Genomic DNA, 12,431 nt, shown 5'->3' with positions numbered 1-12,431 from the left:
TAATAATGCGAAATATTTCGATTGTATGCTTGGATGTTACCACGGAGGCTGGCTGGTAAACAATGCCACCGGCGGAACATGTGAGGGTGGCTAAGGCCGCACATCAGACGCGTCTCGGACGAGCAGCGTTGAGCGGGTTTTTTAGCGGTTTTTTTTTATTATCACACCGGCCGATTCCCACCAAGGCAGGGTGGCCCGAAAAAGAAAAACTTTCACCATCATTCACTCCATCACTGTCTTGCCAGAAGGGTGCTTTACACTACAGTTTTTAAACTGCAACATTAACACCCCTCCTTCAGAGTGCAGGCACTGTACTTCCCATCTCCAGGACTCAAGTCCGGCCTGCCGGTTTCCCTGAATCCCTTCATAAATGTTACTTTGCTCACACTCCAACAGCACGTCAAGTATTAAAAACCATTTGTCTCCATTCACTCCTATCAAACACGCTCACGCATGCCTGCTGGAAGTCCAAGCCCCTCGCACACAAAACCTCCTTTACCCCCTCCCTCCAACCCTTCCTAGGCCGACCCCTACCCCGCCTTCCTTCCACTACAGACTGATACACTCTTGAAGTCATTCTGTTTCGCTCCATTCTCTCTACATGTCCGAACCACCTCAACAACCCTTCCTCAGCCCTCTGGACAACAGTTTTGGTAATCCCGCACCTCCTCCTAACTTCCAAACTACGAATTCTCTGCATTATATTCACACCACACATTGCCCTCAGACATGACATCTCCACTGCCTCCAGCCTTCTCCTCGCTGCAACATTCATCACCCACGCTTCACACCCATATAAGAGCGTTGGTAAAACTATACTCTCATACATTCCCCTCTTTGCCTCCAAGGACAAAGTTCTTTGTCTCCACAGACTCCTAAGTGCACCACTCACTCTTTTTCCCACATCAATTCTATGATTCACCTCATCTTTCATAGACCCATCCGCTGACACGTCCACTCCCAAATATCTGAATACGTTCACCTCCTCCATACTCTCTCCCTCCAATCTGATATTCAATCTTTCATCACCTAATCTTTTTGTTATCCTCATAACCTTACTCTTTCCTGTATTCACCTTTAATTTTCTTCTTTTGCACACCCTACCAAATTCATCCACCAATCTCTGCAACTTCTCTTCAGAATCTCCCAAGAGCACAGTGTCATCAGCAAAGAGCAGCTGTGACAACTCCCACTTTGTGTGTGATTCTTTATCTTTTAACTCCACGCCTCTTGCCAAGACCCTCGCATTTACTTCTCTTACAACCCCATCTATAAATATATTAAACAACCACGGTGACATCACACATCCTTGTCTAAGGCCTACTTTTACTGGGAAAAAATTTCCCTCTTTCCTACATACTCTAACTTGAGCCTCACTATCCTCGTAAAAACTCTTCACTGCTTTCAGTAACCTACCTCCTACACCATACGGTATGTGGATTTAACGTTATGTAAGGCCAACGGTATGCGGGGGTCCACTGTATATATACGTCTTACGAGCCAATGTGTTTGATGTATATATACTCAAAAATTCTAGCGGCTTCAAATCAAGCAGGAGAAAGCTGGTAGGCCCACATGTGAGAGAATGGGTCTGTGTGGTCAGTGTGCACCATATAAAAAAATCCTGCAGCACGCAGTGCATAATGAGAAAAAAAAACTGACCATGTTTTTGGATTAAAACGCCGACTTTGTGGTGCATTTTCGTATAGTATTTATGATTGTATTCTCATTTTCTTCATCTCATTTGATAGAATGGAAAACATATTATAGAAATAAAGGTGATTTTAATTGGTTTTACTATGAAAAGAACCTTGAAATGGAGCTCAAAGTAGGGGAAATGTTTGATTTTTGCCAATGTTCAGAAGTAAACAAATGATGTCATTGTTCAATAAATGTCCAACTAGCCATTCTGATATGCAGTCATGAATGGGTTGACATTATTTACACAATTATTACAATATTGCAGTAGTCTGTGTAACAGTAAATCTTCTATTTATTTTTTTTTTTTTTTGAATAAAAATTCAAAATAGAAAGCAAGAGTAATATCAAAGGGGCCTGGAGACATGACTGATGAACAAAGAAAATGTTATTTTAGAGCCAGAAATGTCTGCATTGTTCATTCTGGACCTTATTTTGAAACTGGCATATTTTTTAATTTGCATGAAATTGGCCAAATTGCAAATTTCTGACCACGTTATTGGGTAGTTGAAATCGGTAAATGGGCAGTTTCTTGTACTCAGTCGATAGAACAAATGGAGTTCCATCAAGGTTCCTTGATGCTGATGAGGGGCTCTTGATCTAGAGAATTGGATCTGTGCTCCAGTTAGCTAAATTAATGATAGTAATAATAATAATAATAATTATTATTATTAGCGATAGAGCTTCAGTTCCCTAAATTAATAATAATAATAATAATAATACAGGTCTCCCTCAACATTCGTGAGGGTTAGGGGATCAAGAGCCTTGTGAATGTTGAAAAATTGTGAATGTTTGGTGCCCCAGTATATTGTAGGGAAATAAAATACTGCTTCCTTAACCTATTGAACCATAAACAATCATAAAACACATGAAAACATTGTAAAATACATACATGCTCCTCCCACTCATTTATTTGTCCAGTCTCTTTTTAAAGCTATTCAAGGTCCTATCAAAGCTAAAACCTTGGGTAGTTTCAAATTTAGGTTGTATAAATACACGAGTGAGAGGGGTTGGATTTGAGTGGGACTTGCACACGAGTAAATAGAATTATCAAAGCTTATTGTTTGGGTAGCATTTATTCTGTTAGTGGGTTCGATTTGTGAAGGACCTACCTAGTATGGGCCAACAGGCCTACTGCAGTGTTCCTCCTTTCTTATGCTCTTATGAACAATCATAAAATACGTACATGAAAACATCGTAAAATATTGTACTGCCTCCACCACTGCTTTGTAATTTGGCAAAGCTAAAAAATTATCAAGTTTTCTATTCACTGTAGTTGTCATTGCTTGTTGATAAGGAAATTTGTGGGGAGGATTGATGTGACCCTGTACATACCTGTTAAAACATACGACAGGTAGTACCATAGTTATTACTTGCCACAGCTATCACCCACCTCTACCAAAATTACTATCTCCTGCAAATGTTAGTAAAAAATACCATATTTTACCAGCTAAGGCAAGATATTTTACACAATAAGTATGTTCAGAGTAATACCCACCATAATATAAATGTAAGCTATCCAAGAAAACACACACACAAAAAAAATAAAATTAACTACCAGAATGCTTTTGCAAATGTAAACTATTAAATACATGTTAATAAATTTTTTACAATATAGGAATAACATCAAATTATATTTCCCTTGCATTTTCAACAATAAAAATAACTATGTAGAAGATAGTGGTTGGAGGCTTGAGCATTCGGAACCCTTAACCCCTTAACTGTCCAAACGTTTTTATTTATTTATTTGTTTATTTATTAACAATTTGAGCATACATACAGAGGTACAAAAAAATACAGATAAGAGCAGCATGCCAAAGCCACTTATACTATGCATAGCATTACGGGCTGGCTTAAAATTAACTTAAGATTAACTAAGCAATGATGAAATCAGTGATAAAACATTAATGTAAACAGATTACTATAAAGCACAAGTGAGTATTACAGAGACAGGTCATATGGTTGCATGCATTGTTGTACATTCAGTAGAATGGAGTATTCTGTTAGGTAGTGTATTTAAAAAATAATAAAGTTAGATTGGGTTAGATTGATCTACATTCTCTCTCCCAGCGCTCCGAATATTTTGAAAAATAAAAAAATAATTTTTTTTTTCTAAATGAAGAGGACTTTTTTTACATAATGTAAAAAAAAAAAAAATCTAGTCAGTACTTACCAAGATACAAGGCCACAAAGTCAGCACTTATCACTCATCTGATGGCAACATGAAGCACTGCCACTTGCAGATGTGTTGCCGATATACCTTTTTATCTCATTTTTTTTTTAATTTGTATAATTTTTATGTTCTGACAATGTAGTAGTTCTTGTGATTTCATAGTTAATCTTTGTTCTGACACTAATATTAGGTACTGAAACAGTGCTCAAATAGTCACAAACAAAGTGAAAGGTGAATATTTTTACCTACCTTAGTCACATACTATTGTCTAGAAATATATACATAGTATTTATAGGTCCCAGCAATGTTTTGAATACACAGGAGTATATAATAATAATAATAATTAATAATAAGGGGTGTTAATGTTGCAGTTTAAAAACTGTAGTGTAAAGCACCCTTCTGGCAAGACAGTGATGGAGTGAATGATGGTGAAAGTTTTTCTTTTTCGGGCCACCCTGCCTTGGTGGGAATCGGCCAGTGTGATAATAAAATAAATCAAAATAATAAGTATACAAGATATGATGTAGGGCATAATGACAGTAGTTTGTTGGACTATGTATTGGTAGATAAAAGACTGTTGAGTAGACTTCAGGATGTACATGTTTATAGAGGGGCCATAGATATATCAGATCACTTTTTAGTTGTGGCTACAGTGAGAATAAAAGGTAGATGGGATACAAGGAAAATAGAAGCATCAAGTAAGAGAGAGGTGAAGGTTTATAAACTAAAAGAAGAGGCAGTTAGGGTAAGATATAAACAACTATTGAAGGATAGATGGGCTAGTGAGAGTATAGGCAGTGGAGTCAAAGATGTATGGTGTAGGTTTAAAAATATAGTGTTAGAGTGTTAAGCAGAAGTTTGTGGTTACAGGAAAGTGGGTGCCAGAGGGAAGAGGAGCAAATGGTGGAATGATGATATGAAGAGTAGTAAGGGAGAAAAAGTTAGCATATGAGAGGTTTTTACAAAGTAGAAGTGATGCAAGGAGGGTAGAGTATATGGAGAAAAAGTGGTGAAGTAATGTAAAAAGAGAGCAAATGAGAGAGTGGGTGAGATGTTATTAACAAATTTTGTTGAAAATAAGAAAAAGTTTTGGAGCGAGATTAACAAATTGAGGAAGCCTAGGGAACAAATGGATTTGTCAGTTAAAAATAGAAAAGAGTTATTAAATGGAGAGTTAGAGGTATTGGGAAGATGGAGGGAATATTTTGAGGAATTGTTAAATGTTGATGAAGATAGGGAAGCTGTGATTTTGTGTATAGGGCAAGGAGGGATAACATCTTGTAGGAGTGAGGAAGAGCCAGTTGTGAGTGTGGGAGGAAGTTCGTGAGGCAGTGGGTAGAATGAAAGGGGGTAAGGCAGCTGGGATTGATGGGATAAAGATAGAAATGTTAAAAGTAGGTGGGGATATAGTTTTGGAGTGGTTGGTGCTATTATTTAATAAATGTATGGAAGAGGGTAAGGTACCTAGGGATTGGCAGTGTGTGTGCATAGTTCCTTTGTATGAAGGCAAAGGGGACAAAAGAGAGTGCAAAAATTATGGGAGGATAAGTCTGTAGAGTATACCTGGTAAAGTGTATGGTAGAATTATTATTGAAAGAATTAAGAGTAAGACGGAGAATAGGATAGATGAACAAGGAGGCTTTAGGAAAGGTAGGGGGTGTGTAGACCAAGTGTTTACAGTGAAACATATAGGTGAACAGTATTTAGATAAGGGTAAAGGGGTTTTTGTGGCTTTTATGGATTTGGAAAAGGCATATGACAGGGTGGATAGGGGGGCAATGTGGCAGATGTTGCAGGTGTATGGTATAAGAGGTAGGTTACTGAAAGCAGTGAAGAGTTTTTACGAGGCTCAAGTTAGAGTATATAGGAAAGAGGAAGATTATTTCCCAGTAAAAGTAGGCCTTAGACAAGGATGTGTGTTGTCACTGTGGTTGTTCAATATATTTATAGATAGGGTTGTAAGAGAAGTGAATGTGAGGGTCTTGGAAAGAGGTTTGGAGTTAAAAGATAAAGAATCAAACACAAAGTGGGAGTTGTCACAGTTGCTTTTTGCTGATGACACTATGTTCTTGGGAGATTCTGAAGAGAAGTTGCAGAGGTTGGTGGATGAATTTGGTAGGGTATGTAAAAGAAAATTAAAAGTGAATATAGGAAAGAGTAAGGTTATGAGGATAACAAAAAGATTAGGTGATGAAAGATTGGATGGAGAGAGTATGGAGGAGGTGAATGTATTCAGATATTTGGGAGTAGACGTGTTAGCAGATGGGTCTATGAAAGATGAGGTGAATCATAGAATTGATGAGGGGAAAAGGGTGAGCAGTGCACTTAGGAGTCTGTGGAGACAAAGAAATTTGTCCTTGGAAGCAAAGAGGGGAATGTATGAGAGTATAGTTTTACCAATGCTCTTATATGGGTGTGAAGCATGGGTGATGAATGTTGCAGTGAGGAGAACGCTGGAGGCAGTGGAGATGTCATATCTGAGGGCAATGTGTGGTGTGAATATAATGCAGAGAATTCGTAGTTTGGAAGTTAGGAGGAGGTGCGGGATTACCAAAACTGTTGTCCAGAGGGCTGAGGAAGGGTTGTTGAGGTGGTTCAGACATGTAGAGAAAATGGAACAAAACAGAATGACTTCGAGAGTGTGTAAATCTGTAGTGGAGAGAAGGCGGGGTTGGGTCAGCCTAGGAAAGGCTGGAGGGAGGGGTAAAGGAGGTTTTGTGTGCAAAGGGCTTGGACTTCCAGCAAGCATGCGTGAGCGTGTTTGATAGGAGTGAATGGAGACTAATGGTTTTTAATACTTTATATGCTGTTGGAGAGTGAGCAAAGTAACATTTATGAAGGGATTCAGGGAAACCGGCAGGCCGGACTTGAGTCCTGGAGATGGGAAGTATGGTGTCTGCGCTCTGAAGGAGGGGTGTTAACCCTTAAACTGTCTAAACATAGATCTACGTCCACGTGCATGGGGGGGGGGGCTCCGAACGTAGATCAACTTTTTTTTTTTTACATGCTTTCAAATGAGGAAAACCAAGGTCGGAGCGCTATGCACATGAACATAGATCTGTGTTTAGACAGTTTAAGGGTTAATGTTGCAGTTTTATAAACTGCAGTGTAAAGCACACTTCTCGCAAGACAGTGATGGAGCGAATGATGAAAGCTTTTCTTTTTCAGGCCACGCTGCCTTGGTGGGACTTGGCCGATTTGTTAACAATTAAAAATAAAAAATAATAAGTTACCTTGAAGCTTGATGTAAGAGTGTATCACTTATCTCTTCACTCCACTGCTGACAATGATGAGCATCATCTTATCTAATCTTATCTCTCCGCTAATGACAGTGGTGACAATTGATGAGCGTTGTCTTATCTTATCTCTCCACTAATAACAGTGGTAACATTTGATGAGCCTTCGCTTTATTTGTTTTCAGTCTTACACATAAACATGTCTGCCTATCTATCTGTCAGTCTGTCTATGTCTATCTATCTGTGTCTATCTGTCTATCTGTCTCAAAGAGTTGCTCATGAACCATCTGATATTACGCACAATCACTATCTACAAGCACAGGATAGCACTTTGTCTGGATTTTTTGGGTTATCCTAGGTAATTTACACTATGTATAATTGTATTAACGTATGTGTTCCTGTGAGACAGAGACAGAGATAGATACATAGACAGACAGAGAGAAATAGAGACAACCAATTAGCCAGCCTGCCGAAATTACAGTTCCAGAATAGCACTTTGTCTGTTGTTTTTTTTTGGTTATCCTAGGTAATTTACACTATGTATAATTGTATTTACAGTACGTATGTGTTCTGTGAGATAGAGACAGAGATAGATGCACAGACAGACAGACGGAGATAGAGACAGCCAGTCAACCAGCCAGCCTGCCGAAATTACAGTTCCAGACTTATTTCTTTTTACTTAGGGCATAGGTTATAGGACATTCTGGCAAGATGACACTTTCTTCTTAACCCTTTGACTGTCGCGGCCGTATATATACGTTTTACGAGGTGCCGTGTTTGACGTATATACAGTGGACCCCCGCATAACGATGGCATCACATAGCGATTTTTCCGCATACCGCTTACTTTTATCGCAAAATTTTTGCCGCGCATACCGATTAAAAACCCGCTCACCGATTTTCGTCCGAGACGCGTCCAATGTGCCCTCACATGTGCCGCCCGTCCCATTGTTTACCAGCCAGCCTCCGCGGTAACATCCAAGCATACACTCGGAATATTTCGTATTATTACAGTGTTTTCGGTGCTGTTTCTGGAAAATAAGTGACCATGGGCCCCAAGAAAGCTTCTAGTGCCAACCCTGTGGTAAAAAGGGTGAGAATTAGTATGGAAATTAAGAAAGATTTTGAAGGGTTTGGGGCTAACCCTGAGAAGCCTATGCCAGTTGTGGAATCCATTGTGCCTACTTCAAAGATTAAGGAAATGTGTGCACAGTGGGTTGAACTGCAAACCTTTATAGATGAAAATCACCCTGACACAGCTGTTGCAAGCCGTGCTGGTGACTATTTCAATGACAATGTTGTGGCCCATTTTAGACAAATCGTAAAGGAACGGGAGGTACAGAGCTCTATGGACAGATTTGTTGTGCGACAGAGGTCCAGTGACTCTCAAGCTGGTCCTAGTGGCATTAAAAGAAGAAGGGAAGTAACCCTGGAAAAGGACTTGCTACCTCAAGTCGTAATGGAAGGGGATTCCCCTTCTAAACAGTAAGAAGATAATGCTCTCCCCTCCTCCCATCCCATCAATCATCACCAGATCTTCAATAAAAGTAAGTGTCATGTAATTGTGCATGCCTTTTTCAGTTTGTGTGTATTAAAATTAACATTTCATGTGGTAAAAAAAAATTTTTTTCATACTTTTGGGCGTCTTGCACGGATTAATTTTATTTCCATTATTTCTTATGGGGAAAATTCATTCGCATAACGATTATTTCGCATAACAATTATCCCTCTTGCACGGATTAAAATCGTTAACCGGGGGTCCACTGTATACTCATACATTCTAGCGGCTTCAAATCAAGCAGGAGAAAGCTGGTAGGCCCACATGTGAGAGAATGGGTCTGTGTGGTCAGTGTGCACCATATAAAAAAAATCCTGGAGCACGCAGTGCATAATGAGAAAAAAAAAAACTCCGACCGTTTTTTTTAATTAAAATGCCGACTTTGTGGTCTATTTTCGTATAGTATTTATGGTTGTATTCTCGTTTTCTTGGTCTCATTTGATAGAATGGAAAACATATTACAGAAATAGAGGTATTGTTGATTGATTTTACTATAAAAAGAACCTAGAAATGGAGCTCAAAGTAGGGGAAATGTTTGATTTTTGCCAATGTTCAAAAGTAAACAAATGATGCCATTGTCCAATAAATGTCCAACTAGCCATTCTAATATGCAGTCATGAATGGGTTGATGTTATTTATACAGTTATTACAGCATTGCAGTAGTCTGCATAATAGTAAGTCTAATATTTTTTGTTTGAATAAAAATTCAAAATAGAAAGCAAGAGTAATATCAGAGGGGCCTGGAGACGTGACTGATGAACAAAGAAAACGTTATTTTAGATCCAGGAATGTCTGCATTGTTCATTCTGGACCTTATTTTGAAATTGTCATATTTTTTTAGTTTTCGTGAAATTGGCCAAATTGCAAATTTCTGACCACATTATTAGGTAGTTAAAATCAGTAAATGGGCAGTTTCTTGTACTCAATCGATAGAAAAAATGAAGTTCTAAAGAAATAGCTATGAGTGTGGGCGACTGGAACAATGGAATTAGCCGAAAATAGGGCTCAAAGTGGGCGAAATCGCCGATTTGTAAACAGCGCCGAGGTCGCTAATTTCGTGAGAGCATAATTCCATCAGTTTTCCATCAAATTTCGGTTTTTTTGGTGTCATTACAATCGGGAAAAGATTCTCTATCATTTCATAAGAAAAAATAATATTTTTTTTTTTAAATTTTGCGACACCAGGAGACACCTCAGGATTGGGGGTTGCGACAGTCAAAGGGTTAAAAGAGGAGTGTTAATACGACATGACATAAGTGAATCCTTGGTGTTTGCCGCGCTGTTTGTTCTAGCTGGCACTCAATTGAACTGGTGCTCCCACAAGGTACTAAATGGTCCCAGATATTTTTTAATACAGCGCACACTGTGGGTTAAGACCCATTCTATGCTGACCAGGCATCTTAGGCCAGTCGTGCCAAATTTGGAGGCAGGAAAAATAAAATGTAGATCTACGTTTGGAGCGCTAGCGGTAAGAACATAGATCTACATTTGGACAGTTAAGGGGTTAACAATACTACCACTGATAAATCCTCAAACACATCCTTGTTTACTACAAATTATGAGTGAATTGGTACTGCCCTCCCTCTCCTTGGATTAAATCTGATTGCTTCCTATTTTTAAGGCACTGTATAACCCTTAATGGTTTAGCATTTCCCTCATGAATACAATAATAATAAATTATTAGAGCCACAATATTGACTTGTTCTCCATAGACAGGCACTGGAATCTGTGTATTTATCTCCAATTTGTGTTTAATTTTTTTTGGTATGGGATCCTTATATGAGTTAAGAATAGAAAGTGGCTGGTGTAGCAAAAATCCTGGTTAGAAGAGTATAGATAGGAAAGGATGAAGGTAGAGAACTGGATGAAAAGGGGATATGTCAACCCTAATATACAGATATGAAGTGGGTATGGCATGTTTGTGAAAATTCTAAAATTAAAGCAATATAAATACTGGAGTGTGTTGCATTAGAGGCAGAGACGGAACATGGAAAAATATTATGAAAGATGTGATATGCAAAATGTTGTGGCTTATGAGATTGAAAAGTCTGGGTTATGATTGTACAGTCATGTTGGACAAAAAGTGGTGACAGGGTAGCAAAGAAAATTGAGTAAGAGTGCAAGTTTATTCAAATGGAAGGCAAGAGAGAAAAGCTGGTATGCCTGTGAATGATTCACAAGCAGTGGCAGTGAGGAGAGGAAGCAGTTAGGTGAGAATAAATGAAAATTAGACAATCAACATGTAATATTAGCTGTACTTAATGTTATAGAGTATGCAAGTTATGAAAGGTTATGGCTCATTTAATATTTTTCTCTTTTTGTTTCCTTCAAGGGAGAAGGAATGGAATATGTTGATGCTTGTTAGTGAATCTTGATCCAATCAAAAAATTATTATTTCCCATGTCCGGATGCTGTATGACCCTTGTGTGTTTAGCACTTTCACATTAGTTTATTAATCTCATCCTCTTTGAATTTAATACTTTTCCATGGTTACTGGTCATGTGCCTCTCATCCAATAAAATGCTGTATAATCCATATGGGTTTGGCACATGCTTTTAAATATATAATAATAACAACATTCACTATAAAAGTAGGAACTGGGCAGATCAAGATTTTTGTTTTGTTTTGTTTTATAATTCTGTAATGCATTGAAAACATTTTTAATTACATATTCAGTACACATAAATACTAATCATACTATCGTCGGAGTATTAGAAATGACTCCAGTCATTTGAGACTGGAGGTTGTGAACTCTGCTTTTTGAGAATGCTACCATAATATGCATGAGAAATATTCTGTAATATTGCCCAGGATTGTTTCAAGTCACTCATTATGTTTACAGCAAGCTTGGCAAGGCAAATACAGTTACACACAAATATGATAACCATTTCTTGAGTTGGAAATTAAATTTTATTAACATTTTTACATCAAATCAGTGTTTTCATGACATGATTACCCTATACTGAATTATATTTTATATAAATATTTATAAAATATTTTGTAATCTCCATCAGTTTATAAGTAATGTAAAACAAATTAAATGATTAGACAAAGAGGGTTATTTTTATAATGACTAAAGCTTAAGTACTGTTTATATTGAGCACATAATAACATCACTTATAATTCTTTGTCTTGCTGTTGCTTTTGATTTTACATGATTTCATTGCTGAAGGTTCTATTTTTTACTTTCATTTCTCAGGAGAAATGCAAGATATTCATATCCGAGTTAGGCACCAAAACTTCCACTCTCCACGTAAGCCAGAGCTGCATGCTTGGGATGGCACCATTCTGCTTTCTTTGACAACACACTGGGGGATACTCTCTTGTATCTTCCTTACACAAGTTTATAACTTTCTAGCAGTGTTTTAGCCTGTATGATTTCATGGTCTTTGTAAGAGCTAGTTAACTGAAGCAGATTGGAAAATTTTTAATATGAAAACTCTCACCTTAATACTTATTTTACCAAAAATTATAAAGAAATCTTAAATATTACATAAAGAATTATATATGTAGTAAATTAATGCATCAAACATCATTACATTTATGAATTAGCCAAAAAAATTAATAGACCATTTCTTTGGTGCAAGATTCTAAATGGTAAATAGTTTAATGGTTTCATACAGGTGATTTACCTATAATTTGTTAGGATGTGCTGTATTAGTTATTCATATTACGATGCATGACAACTTGTGCGTGTGAATTATTCATGCACATGTATTCACAAACATACAAGTACCCTTCCTCATGTTCCTCCATCATATACAGTA

The 12,431-nt window shown here is 37.7% G+C and overlaps 1 protein-coding gene across 9 annotated transcripts in view; it reads left to right on the top strand.

Annotated features, from left to right (window-relative positions):
• LOC128685725 (mitogen-activated protein kinase kinase kinase 7-interacting protein 3 homolog) overlaps window positions 1–12,130 on the top strand; it is a 639,350-nt gene extending 627,220 nt beyond the window's left edge. For 7 of the 9 annotated variants that reach the window (XM_070088023.1, XM_070088020.1, XM_070088024.1 and 4 more), the window contains one exon: window positions 11,864–12,130. In XM_070088023.1, the coding sequence (XP_069944124.1) occupies window positions 11,864–12,033 (170 nt within the window). In that variant the 3' untranslated portion in view covers window positions 12,034–12,130. The remainder of the gene's footprint in view (window positions 1–11,863) is intronic. The other 2 variants (XM_070088030.1, XM_070088028.1) reach the window with 2 other exon arrangements.
• Window positions 12,131–12,431: the final 301 nt, after the last annotated feature.

Source organism: Cherax quadricarinatus, chromosome 23 (assembly GCF_038502225.1).
Source record: "Cherax quadricarinatus isolate ZL_2023a chromosome 23, ASM3850222v1, whole genome shotgun sequence".
NCBI lineage: Eukaryota > Metazoa > Arthropoda > Malacostraca > Decapoda > Parastacidae > Cherax > Cherax quadricarinatus.
Note: the sequence above shows the minus strand (reverse complement) of the source record. Positions and strands in the feature narration are given on the sequence as shown.